The sequence below is a fragment of the Schizophyllum commune genome (assembly GCF_000143185.2).
Source record: "Schizophyllum commune H4-8 unplaced genomic scaffold SCHCOscaffold_3, whole genome shotgun sequence".
In the NCBI taxonomy this organism is placed as follows: Eukaryota; Fungi; Basidiomycota; class Agaricomycetes; order Agaricales; family Schizophyllaceae; genus Schizophyllum; species Schizophyllum commune.
In genome coordinates, this window is record NW_026089540.1 from 2,962,417 (window position 1) to 2,978,891 (window position 16,475).

Genomic DNA, 16,475 nt, shown 5'->3' on the forward strand with positions numbered 1-16,475 from the left:
CTTGTTCTCCGCTCGGATGGACTCCGTTTCTGGCGTGCCGTCTCGGCTACTCCCCCGTCGTCTGACTCACCGCCTCCGCCTCCAGCTCGCGTTTAGCTCACTCAGCCTTTCCATTCTCCATCACACTAGCGCTGTGTACATTGTTGGTCGACCATGGGTGGACGAGGAACGGGAAACAGTGCGGCATCCCCTTAGTTCATAGTCATCACCAACAGTGTCTTCGCTGTCAACTGCTGGGAATAGCCGAGTCGCGTGCTCATTACATAGGAACCCCCCGTGTTCACCTATTCTCCTCAGTCCATGACCGTCCAACCAGCGCATGACCTTCTCCTCTATCACCTTCATCTATTGCTTGGCGAGCGCCGCTCTCCCCGCCTCACATGTCTTTATGAGCTCCATAGCAGCTCCCTCTCCCCTTTGTTGGCTTCCGAACCACGACGGAATTTGTAAGCCTCTGCGGAACTTGTAGCCTGAACTTCTATGCATGGAGGCCGAACAAATGAAACAATCATGTTATGTGTGCTTCGCAAAGCCGCGGACATTCAGCTTCGTGCTCTGCACGATTCTCACCTTAAGCGGACAGCCTCTGAAGAGCTAATGGGACGGTATTAGCCCTGTTTAGGGGTTGCTCAAGTCGAAGAACAGGACTAGACGTCGACCAGCCTCTCATACGCCTCAATCTCCGGCTACAAGCCAACAAAAAATAGCAGCGCTGTATCTGGTTCGCGGACCTTCTTAGCTGCTCTCGTCAGCACCTTCTCGCCAACGTTCGTCCCCTGGTCGCACTCCAACCGTGCGAAGCTCCCGTTTATACCCCTTCATTCCGGCTCCGCGACGCGTAGCTAACGTTTCCTCGTTCTTCCGCGCCCCGCTGTCTGCCTGCTTTCGTGTCTATGCCCTGCCCTTCTCCATACATGGGCACTCGCACCATTCGTTCTCGCTCTCGCGTCAGCGTTGGGGTCTCGTGCTCACTGTCCTTCTGCAACAAAAACAAGGCGTGTAGCCGATGACTGGCGCGTGCTCGGGTGGCCTTCTACCTGCAAATGGCAACCCGGCCAAGTCTTCGCTCGTGCCACACAATGAACTTCTCATGTCGTAGCGACAACTCCTTCACCTGATCAGGCTATTTATCATATCATCTAGAGATCTCCCTGGCCAAGCCCAAGGAGCGACTGCTCATGAAGAGGCTTCCTCAATGATGCGGCGATAGGAAGTTTGCCTCATATTCGCTCCTGTTTCTAATGTCGGAAGGTCACGAAAGTGGACCTGCACCATTCAATACGACCAAGTAAAGATTTATGGCCAACATTTGTGCAGATCTCCCTTGCGCGAACGCTCTCCTCCTCATGGCAACTTCCAAGAAGCTGTGTCACCCAACCCCAAGCTCGAACTGCACAAGAATGCGCTTATCCGTCGCATTAGACAAGATGCGGCATTGTATGTGAAGTCATAATACACCGCGTGGGTGCTATGGTTACATTTGCGATTCTACTGTCAACTAATTTCACGAGATCAGAACTTCTCTCCAGTCTATATAAGGGGTTAGTCTGAGTCGCTGCCTGCGAAGCCTTCAGAGCAACGTTACTTACCGGCACCTGGCGCTGCCCACCCTTCTCCTGGCTCTGGCTGCCAGTCACTATGGAAGCGCCTGCTGAACGCCTTCTGCAGTAACATTAGCCGCTGACGCTTCCGTCTCTCCTCAACCACTTACCTTGCAGTCTCTCAGTCAACGTCGGTTGCTTCCGCGAACCCTCGATCTCGCTAGCGTTGAATCGTTCTGCCTGCCCAAAGCTGCCCGGCTCCTGAGCTTGGCGCTGGTCGGAAAACGTAGACTGCGCAGTCTCCTTGGCCGACGCAAAGTCGTTGGCGTCGGAGGTTTGGAAGTGCTCGCGGGGGGCGCCAGTTTGCGCCTCACGCTTGAGGATGTCGGCGTGGACTCCGTGTTGAGACATGGTGTATACGGTAGACGATATAAGATTTCGTTCGAAGGGGTGATGGGGAAATGAAAGGAAATAGTATGGATTTGGTTGGGTCCTTATATGCGTTCTGGGTACGGGAAAGGCCTGCTCATCCATGACGACTCCGGGAACGTCATAATCGCGGTCGCGCCATCTCTGCTCCAGTACGAACGGAAGGCTCTCACCCGGCTCGTGACCGCGAAGTTCAACTTCTCTCGTGACCGTTTGCCAATCTGAGGCGCAACGTCAGCCTTCATATATGCCAGCCAAGGGAGCGCTAAGGACTCACCAGCAAACGACTCACCATTCACGAAGGGGTGCAGGTGACGTACTGGGCCCCTTCTCGACGTGCTGGGCTCCAGGCTTCGTCCGAAGGTCGAAAGACGTCGGTGACGCGATGGCGGCGAGGAAGTATAAAGCTGCGAGAGCTTTGCGCAAAGATAAGGCTCAATTCCCTCGCATCCTTTGGGACGTTCAAAGAAAACAACCCAGTGCCGTCTACATCCAATTCATCCCAGATGGCATTCACCGGCTCCGAGTTTGGCGACTTCAACGGCGTCCTGACTAGCAGAAGAAACGCTCTTCGCGGTGCTGTGGTCGACGACTTCAGCACCGGCGAGCGCCAGCATTACGAGAACTACGACGCTCAGCCGCGCACCGCGGAGCGCAATCGTGACCAGGCAAACGTCGCCACATCGGAGTACCATGCCCCACAGGGCGCACCGAGCAGCGGCACGAACGAATACGCGATGGCGCATCACATAGGTCCGGCGACCGGGCCTGGTGCGGGGAGGTTCGTCGCTGGGGAGAGATTAGGGGCAAAGGAGCCGGAGAGCTATAAGCCACCTGGAGCGCATGCGAAGCATAGTGGGATCGGGTATGATGATAGTGGGCGGGATCTTGCAGCAGGGAATCAAGACACGTACGGGCAGCCCTCTGCGATTGATAAGATGCGCGGTGAGTGGTTCGCATGCTTGAAGGTCCTTTCTTCATGGATAGTCTGCAGGCGCGATGGAAGACATGGCAGGCCGATTGACCGGAAACGCGGGCCTCGTCGAGACAGGCCAAGAGCGCAAGGTGAGCTCGGGGAGGGCTCTTCGAACGAAAGCTGAGCAATATATGTAGGCCGGCGAGTTGTCCAAGGAGTAGACATCGAGACCATGAAAATCAACGAAGTGTATTTGGCGCCTTGTAGAGTAGAGATGCCTTGTGTTTGGAGCTTCGTAGAAGAATCGCGATTCTTGTCCATGATGCGGAAATAGGTTCCTTTTCTTGTCCTTCATTGAGTGCAACAATATGAACAACGAGCTGCTGGGTTCGTTCGAGTCCCAACGCAACCTAGGGACTTGGATCACGGCCGCCTTCTGGTTCGGGAAGAGGCGTGTGTATGCAACTGTCGATCAGCCTCACAACAAAGAACAACGACGACAAACACCAAGCAACCTTCCCTTTTCAGCAATTGCCATGGACGTTCTCTCGCTGTCTCCATTGCCACGGTAGCAACGTACACACTACATGAGTATTTTTGGCTGACTCAAGATATATAGCATGCGATAAAATAGATTCAAGCTTGGGCCATAAATGCTACGGCACGAGCGTGCTTCGACCTTTTCCCTACCAGTGTCCCATCCTCAGTGCTCTACTCTCCGCTTCTTGGGCTTGAACTCAGCCTATAGGACACATCAGTAATCATCAAGGCTACGGTACCAAAACCACGCACAGAGTACGCCTTGAAGAAGTCAGGCATCTCCTGGCCCCTCGACCCGAAGATCGCCTGGAACGCGGCATTGCTGACGTACGCCGTCTTCCCCTCCCGCACGAGCGAGTAGTACTCCAGCAGATATTCCTTCTCCGCATCGTCCACCTCCTCGCCCTGCTCCGACGCCAGGATCTTCTTCGCCTTAGCCCTAGCAAGTTTGTCAGCCACCGCCTGCTCGCGCTGAGACAACACAACCCACTCCGTGATGCTCTCGAACTCCATGTTTACGCCAAGTGCCTGCGACCCCGCCTGCGCCAGCTCCGGGCCTGCGACGAGCATCGGGCCCGTGAACACCATCATCTGCCCACGAACCTCGTCCGCGAGGCCCTGTGGCCCGACGGACGTGATGACGTGGGCGGCAAGCTGAGCAACGTCGCCGAGCGCGACGGGCGCGAACTTGTGGTCGGCATCGATGGGAATGGGAAGCTTGCCCTCGCCTTGGGCCTGCTTGGTGTAGAGGAGGAGGTTTTCGGCGTAGAAGCCAGCGCTGAGAACGCGTGTCAGCGAGGGTCAGATGGGATGAGCTCGAGGTAAACCGGAGGTAGCAAAGATAGGTGGGGTGCGAGGGTCAAAAGTGGCAGGTGGGACAACATACCGGATGATACAGGGCGAGTGACCGGTATCGCCGCTGCTAGGATCGGACTTGGCTGCCATAGCGAGCGTTTCGAGGTCGATAAACTCGCGAAGTCTGCGAGACGGTTAACACGATGAAGGATCTCCTGCAAGCGAGGCCGGCTCACCTCGGCTGCTTTTCGCGCTCGGCGTAGTCGCACCCGGCACTTGAGAGGAAGACCAAGTTGTTGACCGACTTGGCCTTCTTCGCGGCCTTCAGCAGCGTTTTCGTGATCTGCGCCTTGTCCTGCAACAATAGTGAGCGCCTCGAACCGCCTCTTCCAATCAAGTGCTTACCTTGCGGGCAGGCGGGATCAGGAGACAAGTGTCAACGGCCTCCATCGCCTCGACAAGCGCAGTTTCATCCTTGGCATCGTACACGAGAACCTTGACCGCGTTGAAGCCCTCTTCCTCGACGGACGCCTTCGCCTCCTCACTGAATACGAGCGCAGTGAGGCCAGCGTACTTGTCCGAGTAGTTTGCATCGGTAGACAACAACTCGAGGATGAGCCTGCCCGTCTGGCCTTCCGCGGCAGTGACGAGGATCTGGCGGTTCGAGGGGGGAGACTTGGCGTCAGCCTTCTTGGAGTTTCCGTTGGCTGCGCGTTTCGCGGGCATGATGGGGGAAGTGGTGAAGGGTTTGAGGAAGGGTTGGAAGAAAATTTGGGATGCACGGTCCCTCGTCCTGCCCGCTATATACGCGCCCTGCGACGCCTGGCGCGTAATTCCCGAGCGCGCGTGACGCCGTTGCTCGGGCCAGGCGGTGACCAGTTGCTGACGATGGACATTACGCTGGGTATTCAAAGGTGGTGTCCGAGTATACTGGGGTGACGTCCGGGAGGGTACGTAAAGCTACTGCAAATCCTCTTGCCCTGTAGATCGCTACTGGGAGGGGGCTAACATCGTTGCGTGCAGCTTGCCGCGTCAAAAGACAGGGCGAGAGGGCCACACATGATAGACGAGCACACAGAGGGGAGGCTGGTGAAGGCAGGCAGCAACGTTGAATCCCATTCGGAATTTTCGAAACCTGTGACGTCATGTCGGGGAAGCTTCCTCGAGAACAAGCACTTCCTTTTTCGGAGACTTTCATGCGCGCGTACCAGCAGCCGTACCGGGTGAAGAGGCTTTAATGTCGGGCTGAGCTCCATATATTTGAGGATGATTCACAAAGTGAAACGAAGGACTGAGAGCTGAGTGGAGCGGCGGGAGCTCGCGAAGGGAAAGGCGCTGAGGTTGGCACTGAGGCGCCGATGCTACAAGACCATTACCGCAAGGGATAGGTTACAAGATAAAGATATATATACGTTACTTTTGGCCCGGCTCTCATCTTCGTGATCTCCTGTTCGCCGTCTGGAACTTGCTCGTCTCTCTTCTCAAACGCCGGCTCGCGCGCTCTCGCTCGACTTCCCTGCGCTCGATTTCCTCCAGCGACAGTTCCTCGTACCGTGTCCGCCACTCCTCGGCGTCGGCCCAGTCGCGCCATACACTCTTGAGAACAGGTGCGATCTTGCGCTGACCTCCAAGGGCGCGCTTGTCTTTGAGCATGGCGCCGCGATCGTAGACGTAGTCCTCTGTTCCGGTGGCCGGCGGTAGAATACCCCACTCAATAGCGTCGCGCTTGTGCTTTACGAGCTCCTCGTGCACGGCGTGCGCAATCAAGGCGACCGCCTCCCCACCCAGCCCCAGGTCCGCGCACAGCGCACGTGCGAACGCTTCTGGCGTAAGCGGCGACAGCAGGTCCCACTCGATGTGGTCCAGCAAGTGGTGGTGATTGATCTGGACGTCGATGCTGAGGATCACGCGGCACTCCGCCTCCTCCCCTCGCTCGTCCGCGGCATCCATGCCCATATCCATCGACGCCACGCCTTCCCACTCCTCCAGCTGCGCGCGGATCTGCGCGGCGATTGTCCCGCACCATGTGGTGGGGTTCAAGTCAAGGTCGTGGCAGAAAATCTCGCCGAAGGCTTCGGGAGTGAGTATCTGCTCGCGCAGATTCCACGTGAAGCAGTCGCGGATTCGATGCGTAGGAGTCTCGAACTCGACGCGTATGGGGATGAGGGAAGGGCGGAGCGTGGCTTGTTGTTCGGCGCGGGCAGAGGGGACGAGCGGGTAGGGAGTGAGGTTGATGAGGCGGGAGCGAAGAAGGCGAGCCGGTGGTGGTTGACCAAGGTAACTACGATCGAGTTCGTCGGTAGGTGGTGTGGGCGCGGCAGAAGGAGCACGCGTGCTGCTTGACACGCCGGGGAAGCGCTGCCGCGCGTTGCGCACTGAGTTACGCACGCCACCACTAGCAACGAAGTCTGAACCGTCGGAGTCGATGGCGCCGGCGTCTAAGACGTCGTCATCGACGTCGGACCCGGGCTCGACATAGCTGATTGCAGCACCGCGCCTGCTGGACCGAGTGGTCGTAGAGGGGTTTGCTACCGCGCTGGTGTTGTTCAGGATCGGCTGCATCAACAGCGTAATCCCAGTCTGCATGCGCGAGGCATAATCCGAGGTTAGAGCTTGGGGAGTCGTTGGCAGGACGCCAGGTGGTGGGGGAGGGTATGAGGGGACTTGAGGTGGTGGTGGTGGGGCGGGTGCTGGAGTAGGGGTGTGGTAGTGAGATTGGTAGACGGGCGTGCTGGTTGGCTGGACCGTCAACCGTCCCCCACGATGGCCACCTAGCAAGGGTCAGGCGCATGAACACGATCGAGAGGGGAGCTTAAGCGCGTACCTCTCGGTGGGGGAGCAGTTGCGACTGGCTGCGCATACGATGTCTGTCCTGTATGGTGCATCTGCGTCTCCGCCATGCCCGGGTAATGGGCTCCAATGTAGCCCGACATCGCTGTAAGTGCGTGATGCGACGCGTGCTGCTATGTCGCGCAGAGCTACGAGCTTTTGCGCAGGGCAGCCGAGGACTTGATTTTGTGGTTGCCTATGCGAGAGCTGGTAACGCGCGCTTCGCGTGTCAGCGTACACAAAGTCGCACTCTAGCAAAAACTGGAAGCCAAGTGCAGACTTGATGCAGGCGGAGAACAATGGACGAGACTGATGATCGCATTTCCAATTTTGGAACAGTTACCGAAGAGCAAATAAGGGTAAACTTCTATCTTACTCACGAACGCATCAGCCACCAATGCTTTCGCTCACCATTCCTCTACTATTATTCATTCTCAGTGGCGTCGTCCAGAAGGTTGAGCTCCCTGTTCACTGCTCCAGACACCGTCACTAATCGGCAATACCGTAATCCTCCGCAAGTTCTCTTATCTTCGCATACATTTGTTGTGCTACAATCTAGAGGAGCCCGAGTCGTCGAATTACCGGTGCTTGTTAGTGAATACTATTACAGTATCTGAGCATGAGAAGTTGAGTATCGGTGCCTCGTATGCTGGATCCCATCAGAACGGGGAAACAGTGACCATACGCGTTTGTCACGCGAAGCGTGACAAATGGATGTCTCTTCTCTCGGCCCGACACCGCGGGCGCACCTGCTTTCGCCTGCTGCAAAGGCGCTATGTCGCAAGCAATGCGACGAACCAGCCCATTGCTGACATGCTGAAGAAGAGTACGTGCATGCCGAAACTGACCTGGCGAGTGCGCTGAACATGGCAGCAGACGCGGAGGAGGAAGAGCAGAAGGAGGACAAGAACCAGTTCAAGGCGCGCGCCCTCGGTCTCGCTGTGAGGATTATAGAGCAGGTCCCCTTCCCCATACGTAGCTCAAGGGAGGTTAGCAATGTGAGTACGACGTATCCTCGTAACCTAGGTTGCAGTTGACGAGTAGTAGATCGAAGGAATAGGACCTGGCATTACTCGACGCATAGCCGAATTCTTGCAGGAGAAGAATGCGGTGCGTTTGCCCCTACTGTACTTGATCATCGTCTCACACGACTCAGGCTGACAGGGATGAGCTGGACAAGCGAGCGCTTGACGCTCAGGCGCGCAAAGAGTTGAGGCAGGTTCAAGGGATTGGGTGCGTCTCACTTTGTCGCAATCTATCGCTTTACTCAGTCTACCCCAGCCGTGTCCGGTCTCGCGCCCTTGTGGAGGCTGGCTGCATGTCCATTGCTGACCTGCACCGGCCCGAATACTTCAACACTCTCCGTCCCGTCGAACAATTTGGCGTCAAGTACTACGAAGACATGAAGTGCGGTGTCAAACGAGACGAAGCCGAGTCCATCCTTCGCGCTATCCAGGACGTTATCCCATCCCAGTTCGAGTGCATCCTCGTCGGCAGCTACCGCCGCGGCGCGATTGTCTCGTCCGAAGTAGACGTTCTCCTGCTACACCCACTGCATACGCATGTACCCGTCCCGGCAATCGAGGCGCACTTCCGCAAGGTGATTCATACAATCAACGGGAGGCGGCGAGTACCATTCAATGAGCACGACTCACCGTCGGACAACTCGTCCTTGCGGAAGGAGGTGATTCCGGCATTGGAGGGTGCAGGGTTGCTTGGGGAGAACTTCATGAACGTGCCTCGCAAGTGGCAGGGAATGGTGAAAGTGCCTGGTACGGGGGCGCTGAGGCGCTTGGATCTCAGGTACGTGGAAGCGGAACTTATCGCAACTCGCTCGGCTGATAGTTCCCTAGCTTCGCGCCCATGAAATCCAAAGGCGCAGCACTCATCGCGCTGACGGGCGACAAGGACTTTAACTTGCATCTCCGTACAAAAGCCGAGAAGATGGAGCTGCACCTGAACGAATACGGGCTCTGGAAGTGGTTACAAACAGAGAGTTCATACAACATAGAGGGCGACTCCACTGCTTCGACCTCCTTCAGCCCTCCCTCTTCCGATATACCATTTTTGCCCGCCATCCTACCCAACCCCAACGCGCCGCTCAAGCATGTTCGTTTTCCGGGACGCCAACTCAAGGACCTCGACTCCGGGTTTTGGCGCCTTCTTCGCGCAGAGACGGAGGAGGCCATTATGCGCGAACTAGGCATGGAATATGTGGAGCCCTCGAAGCGGAACTTCTCGTACGTGGAAAAGCCGCCGGGTTGGGCAAAGGGGAGAGGGAGGAAGAAGGGTCAGGCGCTGTAGGGGGGGTATCCAGACTGATCCCGCATGCATGGGTACCCTACTATTTACTTTATCGGGCTTGTCAGGATAATACAGGCTGTTCTGCGTTACTTGCTCTCTACCAACGCTCGACTCGAGTCCCATACCGGTTCCAATCCGTCCGTGTCCCTCCGTACGGATTATCGATCGCATTCGGGAACTGTAGAAGGTGCGTTGATCTGAGCGTCAGGTGACCGTACAGTTGACTTTTGACAGTGATGCTTAGATTGTGACTTTCGTCTTCCATAGTTGCAGAGACACCTGCGTGTAGTATCGTAGCCGTTCCGACGACAGTTGATACAGTATGGCTGGACTAGACAAGGTACGTTGGCTTCTCGCGAATGGTGTTAAGTTTAGGCGCGCTCACACAGCAAAGTTGCCCAGATCATTGGACGCATGGCGTGTTCCCGACAAGCTACAGGACGAGGACGCACACTGGAATCAACTCAGCGAAACGGGTTTGCGTGCCCTAGGCTACTGCCTATGGACCAAGGCGGACTGGGGCTGGCTTCAGCAGTCAACGGACGGTGCTACGGTGTCCCCCAACGGATACTTATTCGTCACGCCCATGCGCGGCAAAGAAGGTCCTGTAGGTACAATTGATGCTTTGAGAGAAGTGTTGCTATTTGTGAGTAATCATCGTCGTCCGGTACAAACCCAGTCTGTGTTGACGACGGCGTAGAACGGTCTCAGCCGAGCCGCACGCTCCCCGGAGGGGTTCGATGTAATGCTGCGTGTCATGGCCATCGGGGACGATGGGCGTGAGCAGCTTCGCATTTGGCGTGGCTTAGCTACTGCCCCGAGCGTCCTTCTCGCCGACAATCATACACTTCCTCTCCTGCGAGAGATAGACATAAGAAGATTTACTCTTGGAGTCTTCCCTCTCGTCTCCCAGAATCTTGAACAGGTCTATTCATCCTGGGCCCAAAGCTCCGTTGGCGATATATTGGATATGGTTTTACAAGCTCTTGAGGCGAGCAATCGATTTCAGCGAGGAAACCTCACCCACTTACGGTGCTTACCAGGGTCTGGCTTATATCCACAGCCAGGGAGTTGCGCATAGAGTCAGTCTTCATTCATCGCATCGCAACCGCACCTCATGCCCTGTTTAGGACGCTTTCAAGAACAATTTCTTGGTACAGTTTTTCCCAGAATCCCTGAAGGATGGCGTGGTATCGATATCCAAGCCGCGAGTATATCTCATCGACTTTGAGGTCGCAGTCCACTTTACCGACGACTGCCCGGCAAGCGAGCGTGTTTGCACAGGCATCCCGTGCACTGGCTCGTTGTCAAACGTCTCGGAGTACGCGCGTCCGGGCATCCCAGAAATGCTGACGGGCGAGCCGTACGACCCGTTCAAGCTCGATGTTTGGCAGCTAGCTTCGTCCTTCGGTGAATTTGACGTACGCTCTCAATTCTACAACTCTGCGATTCTGATACTGACATAGCTTGTCGCAGTCCACTTTTGAGCCTGTCGAGACCTTGCTCGATAGTATGGCCAGCGACGACCCTGCGGGACGCCTGACGGCGGATGAAGCAATGGGTCGTTTGCGCGCATTCGTCGAGAGCGTTCCTCCTAAGGCCCTCCTGATACCTCCGGTCATTCACAAGTTCAAATAGGATTTTGTTCGCGCCTTTTTGAGGAAGGGACATGGTCTTGATACGTATGCCATCGTGCTTTACTTAAATGCGTACAACGATCCTCGTGTTGCGGACCTGGTCATCGACAATTCGAAACCCACGTGAAGTGTGGCACGCGTCTCGCTTCTTGACCAGAACTGCCATCCCGCATCTCGTGGCGAATGTTGAGGCTCACATTTTTGCGTTGGCTTCTCAGTCCTCTGTTCGACCGAATTCGTCGGTTGTTCGTCCCATACTTACTTCGCAGGGGAGAATCGCGCTATCCGAGGCTTTCACTCAGCGTTCATCGCCTCACTGCAGGGACCGTGCTGAAGCGCCGGAAAGCGTACAGGCTTCGACCCGAGGCCGATGCAATGCAATTTCTCAGCCGACAAAGATTGTCCATCCCAATTCCCGTTCCTCGTTTCATTGACTACTGGGAAACTGACGAAGAGGGCTACCTAGTCATGGAGTACATCGAGGGCGAACGGCTTCTGCGCGTTTGGAGGAATCTGTCGAGCGAACAGCACGCGCATGTCATGTGCACCGTAGCCGGCTACGTGGAAGCCTTGCGAGCTATCCCGCAACCTCTTTCGCCATCCCTCCCGTCCGCTGGATGGATTGGTTCCGCTTCTGGCGGTCCCTTCACAGATCTTGCGGTCACCTGGTCTCAGGTTGCCCTAGGTCCATTCCCTAGTCAGGCATCGTTCAACGACTGGCACATATCGCTGTTCGACATCTTCGCACGGGAGTCCGCCAAGACGGCCGCCCGCGTCGCAGAGAAGAGGCGCGAGATGCGTGACGATCACCCTATCGTCTTCACGCACGGCGACATCAACATGAACAACGTGCTGGTGCGCGTCCATGGCGAGGGCCCGGAGGATGTGGAGATTGTGGCGCTCTTGGATTGGGAACAATCGGGATGGCGGCCTCTATACTGGGAGGCGATGAAGTGGATCTGGCTCACTCGAAAGAGCCCGGCGATGGATGCGTGGAGGGAATTTGGTTGGAAGGTGTTATCTGGAGGTTATGAAGACGATGCTCGGCGCGAGTTCGAGCTCTTTGAGATATCAGGGACCCCACCAGACGTCGATTAGTCTGCACGGGAGTGACAAAAACATGATAGACAGTTCAAAGTCCTGTCCCCCGCTGTTGTACGAGCACAAGGATGTCGGCCACGGAAGCCTGCTCGCTGTTGAACAACAATCGGCACTTCCATCTGCGTACTCTTCCGTATACACCGAGCTTGACGCTATACGTACAAGGAGATCCTGTCGCGCCTTCCCCAATAGATTGCTGCTGAATACAGTCGCAAACGCGTGACTATTGTCTCGCTCGCGCTGCTGACCGTCCTGAGACCGGAAGGACTGATGGGTGTTGCTGAGGCAAGTCAGCAAGGCTAATTTGTAGCTGCTGCTGACATCGGGCGCACGATCCTCCTATTGGCGAGGGTGATATCGATAATGGGTCCCGAGAATTCACTCGAAGGAGGGAGTTTTCGGCGTGGTGTAGGTGCCGTACCGGCATGCCCGCCGGCTCAGCTCAAGCATAGGGATTGGAAGAGCCGTATGAAGTAGGTGAGAGGACATTACAGCGGAAGAGAGCCACGGTGATGTTCATCGTACGTGTACGATGGTGGGTTTTGGCTAAGAGAACAACGGCCGGAAACGATGAAGTCCGTACAGCGCCACAAAATGCGTCACGACCACGTGCTCGCGGACGGACCGGCACCTTCGTCCGCGAGACTTGATGTCATTCGAATCTGCCAGTCAAATGAGCTCTCACCGTTATGCTCCTGTGCCGCCGCGCTGTTAGTCAGCTGTCGTTGTCGTCTAGGCTTTCCCTCTCCCTTCGCCTGCAAAAGCGTCTTATCCCGCCAATTGTCTCATTCATGAGCGCCTACCATAGGATGAACGTCCTGCACCCGAGCCCCGACCGCGACTACATACCCATCTCTGACCATGCTCTGTGAGTACGCGCGTACGGCGTCGCGGAGACTTTTCTGATGTCCATCCCCGCAGAATTGGGAACTTGAGGACCGCGGCGCTCATCAGCATCGACGGCTCTGGTGAGTGCTAGGCTGGATCGAGCACTCAACGACGCGCTCACGAAACGGACACCAGTCGAAAGCTATTGCGTGCCCAACTTCGACTCCCCCTCCATTTTCGCGCGCATTGTGGATAAGGACAAGGGCGGGCACTTCTCGATCACACCCACTGTACCATTCACGACGAAGCAGAACTACCTGCCGAGCTCGAATGTATTGCAGACCAAGTGCGTGCGCTGTGATTCTCGGCGGCGGAGAAGCGGTCTGACCATGGCCACGAGCACAGGTTCATGAACGAACACGGTGTCGCGAGCGTCACGGGTTCGTCGAGAGTCAACCTGGAAGGGAGTTGATGATGTTGATCCTTCGACAGACTTCCTTCCCCGTGTACCGACTACGGAGTCCGGATCGAAGAAACCGCTCCTCCCATGGCTCATTCGGCGTGTCGAGGTATGCCCCTCGATAGCCTCTGAATATTCGGTGCTTACACCTTTACCCTAGGTCATCCGTGGTCAAATGCCCATGACCATGCAATGCGCCCCGGCTTTCAACTACGCGCGCTCGAAGCACACTATGGAAATCATCGAGGACGACTCGAGCCCATACGCCTTCGTTTCCTCGCGCTTCCGCCACATGAAGGCGATGTTCAAGTCCGAGGACGGCATGAACCTTGATCTGCGTTATGTCGTGGAGAGTACGATGGAGGCCGTCAATCCTCCGGTCATCCGCCTGGAGTCGCTCGACCTCACTACGAAGGGCCATAAGGGCCTTGCGGCGTCTGCGGACCTCAACCTCGACGCTGGGCAGTGCGTCACGTTCGTGTTGCGCTCGCCACCCAGCGAGTACCCGGCGTTCTTCTACTCCCAGACCCCTATGGTGCTTCTTGTCCCTTCCTCGTACCCGGCTGAATACTCACCTATTTCTGTAGCAAAGCCGCGCCCCGTCACCCTCCCTACTCTCCAAAGCTGCGAAAGACGCCAAGATCCAGATCGACGGCGACGTCCCGGAGAACACCCAGAACAGCATCAGCGCCCAGTCATCTGCCGACATAGCCACACCGCCGGCCCTGGTCCCCGTCTCCTCCTTGGGTCACGGACGAACGCGACCCGTGGATGACCCTTACCTAACCGCGGAGCTCATTGCGGCGCTGTTGAAGGCAACCAACAAATACTGGAACGACTGGGTGCGCAAGTCCAAGTACGACGGGTTGTGGAAGGAGGCAGTGCACCGGAGCGCGCTCGCGCTGAAGCTGCTGATTTTCGAGCCGACGGGCGCGGTCATCGCGAGCCCGACGTTCTCGTTGCCGGAGTACATCGGTGGTACGCGGAACTGGTGAGTCCAACCTCCGATAGGGAGTTGGCCCAGAACGTGTACTGATCCCTTCGCAGGGATTACCGCTTCTCGTGGATTCGTGATTCGTCCTTCATCCTCTACGCGCTCATCCGGTTGGGCTACACCCATGAGGCCAACGGTACGCCATATGCACCACCCACCTGTAGATCGCCGTCCCTTATTGCCGCCCCTCCCAGCTTACATGGAGTTCATCTTTGAGCGCCTTCGCGACAAGAACCCAGACGGCAGCATCCAAATCATGTACACCATCCACGGTTCAAAGGATCTCGAGGAGGAAGAGCTCAACCACCTTGACGGTCACAAGGGCTCGAAGCCTGTACGCATTGGCAACGGCGCGGCTGACCACGTCCAGTTGGATATCTATGGCGAGCTGTGAGTGTAGGGTGGGCGGAAGACGCGAGGATCGTGCTGATGGGCTTGCAGGATGGACTGTATCTACCTGGGTCAGAAGTTCGGGAAGCCATTGGTACGTGGTTGTGGTGGAAAGTCTGAAACAAAGGCTGACGGGAGGATAGTCATACGATGACTGGGTGCTTGTTCGCGATCTGTGAGTGACCCTGTTCTCGATGAGGTGTGTCGTGGCTAACATCGCGACAGGGTGGACTGTATGTGTACTGTCGAAGAATGGAGCGCTGTTGGCTGACGATATCCACTCGCAGACGTCGTGTCAATATGGCAACAGCCTGACTTGTGAGTGGCAACTGTGTTCCATCCTGACGGTTCTCATTTAGGCTTCAGGTCGATCTGGGAAGTCCGGAATCAGAAGCGGAACTTCACGGTGAGTCTGCGGCACGTCCATGGAGTCGCTGTTGCTGACTCTTTGCCTAGTATTCCAAGGTACTTCTTCCCCCCACCCAATGAAAGGCGCTGCTGACCCTAGCCGCGCGCGCCAGATCATGCTATGGGTTGCCATCGACCGAGGTACGCTCGTCCCCTGCCTACCCCTACCCATTCGCTGTCTTACCGTCTTCCCTAATTCCAGGAATTCGCCTCGCCGAAAAGCGCTCCTTCCCCTGCCCGCAGCGCGAGAAGTGGTACGCGGCGCGGGACGCGATCTACGAGGAGATTATGCAGAAGGCGTGGAACACGGACCTCAAGGCGTTCGGGCAGAGCTACGAGAAGAACGATGTGATGGACTCGGCGGTGCTGATCATGCCGCTGGTGTTCTTCCTGCATGGTGTAAGTGAGCTTTGGCGGGGAGCAGGGGGCAGAATGCTGACGCATTGTAGTCGGACCCGCGCTTCCTCAGCACGCTCAAGCAAATCTTGAAGACGCCGGAGAGGGGTGGCTTGACGTCGAATGTGAGTCGAAGATGGTGTGCGGATGATATATTGGTGCTGACGAAGTGTAGAACCTTGTTTACCGGTACGACGTCAAGAAGGCGGACGATGGTGTCGGTGGCGAGGAAGGCACTTTCTGCTTGTGCACGCTTTGGTACGTGCGCTCGAACAAACCTTCTGGTGCCAGTTGCTAACTACTTCCAGGTGTGTCGAAGCGCTCGCTCGTGCAGGCGAGTACGACAAGGCGATGCTAAGGAAGGCCGTCAGCATGTTCGAGGTACGAACTGACATGATGTTCGGCTTGATTATGCTGCTGACGCGAGCGCGCAAAGGACTTCCTGCTCTACCTTAACCACGTCGGCTTGTGCACGGAAGAGATCTCGGAGGCCGGCGAGGGCCTCGGCAACGCTGTGCAGGGCTTCACGTACGTGTCGCTTGGCTGTCGGAGTGGATGCAGCGCTGATGTCTTTGCAGACACGTCACTCTCATCTCGGCGGCGTATAACCTGTCGCGCAACCTCCAACGCTTGAGCGATTGAGCTCGGTCTTGAAGCGCGCGCATGGACGCTAATGGCAAGGGACGAAAGTAGAAGTAGAATAATTCTCGTAGACGTAGACGATCTTGTATAAATACAGCAAGCTTACCTTCTAACGTGTCCCGTTCAACTTGAAGGCGGGGAAACAGCTCCAGTATCTTGTAATGCTTGAGCCGAAGGTCTGTTTGTTTCCCTAGAACCATTCATCATGGCCATTGACCATGCGGATCGAGGCCCATTGTTTGTGTCCCACAGCCACCGGCAACTT

General features: G+C 56.4%; 8 protein-coding genes across 8 annotated transcripts; 5 read left to right on the top strand and 3 right to left on the bottom strand.

Moving 5' to 3' along the window:
* Positions 1-1,418: 1,418 nt before the first annotated feature.
* On the bottom strand, positions 1,419-1,952 carry SCHCODRAFT_02491477 (uncharacterized protein; the record flags this gene model as incomplete). The annotated part of the gene is made up of 2 exons (XM_050342947.1): positions 1,419-1,651; positions 1,712-1,952. The coding sequence occupies 2 exons, from the start codon at positions 1,950-1,952 to the stop codon at positions 1,419-1,421; spliced, it is 474 nt and encodes a 157-aa protein (XP_050201847.1).
* Positions 1,953-2,262: 310 nt separating this feature from the next.
* On the top strand, positions 2,263-3,217 carry SCHCODRAFT_02616565 (uncharacterized protein). Its single transcript, XM_003033993.2, has 3 exons — positions 2,263-2,915; positions 2,965-3,035; positions 3,084-3,217. The coding sequence occupies exons 1-3, from the start codon at positions 2,477-2,479 to the stop codon at positions 3,105-3,107; spliced, it is 534 nt and encodes a 177-aa protein (XP_003034039.1). The 5' UTR covers positions 2,263-2,476; the 3' UTR covers positions 3,108-3,217.
* Positions 3,218-3,485: 268 nt separating this feature from the next.
* Positions 3,486-4,947, bottom strand: SCHCODRAFT_01212612 (NAD(P)-binding protein; the record flags this gene model as incomplete). Its single annotated transcript, XM_003034592.2, has 6 exons — positions 3,486-3,628; positions 3,679-3,865; positions 3,917-4,204; positions 4,313-4,405; positions 4,458-4,576; positions 4,627-4,947. 6 exons carry the CDS (start codon positions 4,945-4,947, stop codon positions 3,590-3,592), a joined length of 1,047 nt encoding a protein of 348 aa, XP_003034638.1. The 3' UTR covers positions 3,486-3,589.
* Positions 4,948-5,531: 584 nt separating this feature from the next.
* Positions 5,532-6,845, bottom strand: SCHCODRAFT_02533883 (SNF5-domain-containing protein). The gene has a single exon (XM_003034593.2). It carries the CDS (start codon positions 6,805-6,807, stop codon positions 5,653-5,655), a length of 1,155 nt encoding a protein of 384 aa, XP_003034639.2. The 5' UTR covers positions 6,808-6,845; the 3' UTR covers positions 5,532-5,652.
* A 912-nt stretch (positions 6,846-7,757) lies between these two features.
* Positions 7,758-9,502, top strand: SCHCODRAFT_02570476 (Nucleotidyltransferase). Its single transcript, XM_050343831.1, has 6 exons — positions 7,758-7,876; positions 7,927-8,048; positions 8,098-8,160; positions 8,207-8,283; positions 8,332-8,853; positions 8,904-9,502. The coding sequence occupies exons 1-6, from the start codon at positions 7,765-7,767 to the stop codon at positions 9,352-9,354; spliced, it is 1,347 nt and encodes a 448-aa protein (XP_050201848.1). The 5' UTR covers positions 7,758-7,764; the 3' UTR covers positions 9,355-9,502.
* Positions 9,503-9,530: 28 nt separating this feature from the next.
* SCHCODRAFT_02533890 (uncharacterized protein) lies at positions 9,531-11,021 on the top strand. Its single transcript, XM_003033994.2, has 7 exons — positions 9,531-9,541; positions 9,589-9,694; positions 9,749-10,000; positions 10,055-10,345; positions 10,398-10,436; positions 10,485-10,775; positions 10,831-11,021. The coding sequence occupies exons 2-7, from the start codon at positions 9,677-9,679 to the stop codon at positions 10,990-10,992; spliced, it is 1,053 nt and encodes a 350-aa protein (XP_003034040.2). The 5' UTR covers positions 9,531-9,541; positions 9,589-9,676; the 3' UTR covers positions 10,993-11,021.
* A 113-nt stretch (positions 11,022-11,134) lies between these two features.
* SCHCODRAFT_02616575 (kinase-like protein) lies at positions 11,135-12,332 on the top strand. The gene has a single exon (XM_003033995.2). The coding sequence runs from the start codon at positions 11,175-11,177 to the stop codon at positions 12,087-12,089; it is 915 nt and encodes a 304-aa protein (XP_003034041.2). The 5' UTR covers positions 11,135-11,174; the 3' UTR covers positions 12,090-12,332.
* Positions 12,333-12,819: 487 nt separating this feature from the next.
* Positions 12,820-16,334, top strand: SCHCODRAFT_02616582 (glycoside hydrolase family 15 protein). The gene is made up of 22 exons (XM_003033996.2): positions 12,820-12,960; positions 13,014-13,060; positions 13,116-13,266; positions 13,326-13,360; positions 13,413-13,489; positions 13,541-13,915; positions 13,968-14,371; positions 14,428-14,510; positions 14,569-14,764; positions 14,816-14,858; positions 14,908-14,939; positions 14,990-14,997; positions 15,052-15,082; positions 15,131-15,170; positions 15,221-15,229; positions 15,286-15,313; positions 15,375-15,571; positions 15,622-15,693; positions 15,744-15,826; positions 15,877-15,949; positions 16,005-16,096; positions 16,147-16,334. The coding sequence occupies exons 1-22, from the start codon at positions 12,884-12,886 to the stop codon at positions 16,208-16,210; spliced, it is 2,217 nt and encodes a 738-aa protein (XP_003034042.1). The 5' UTR covers positions 12,820-12,883; the 3' UTR covers positions 16,211-16,334.
* Positions 16,335-16,475: the final 141 nt, after the last annotated feature.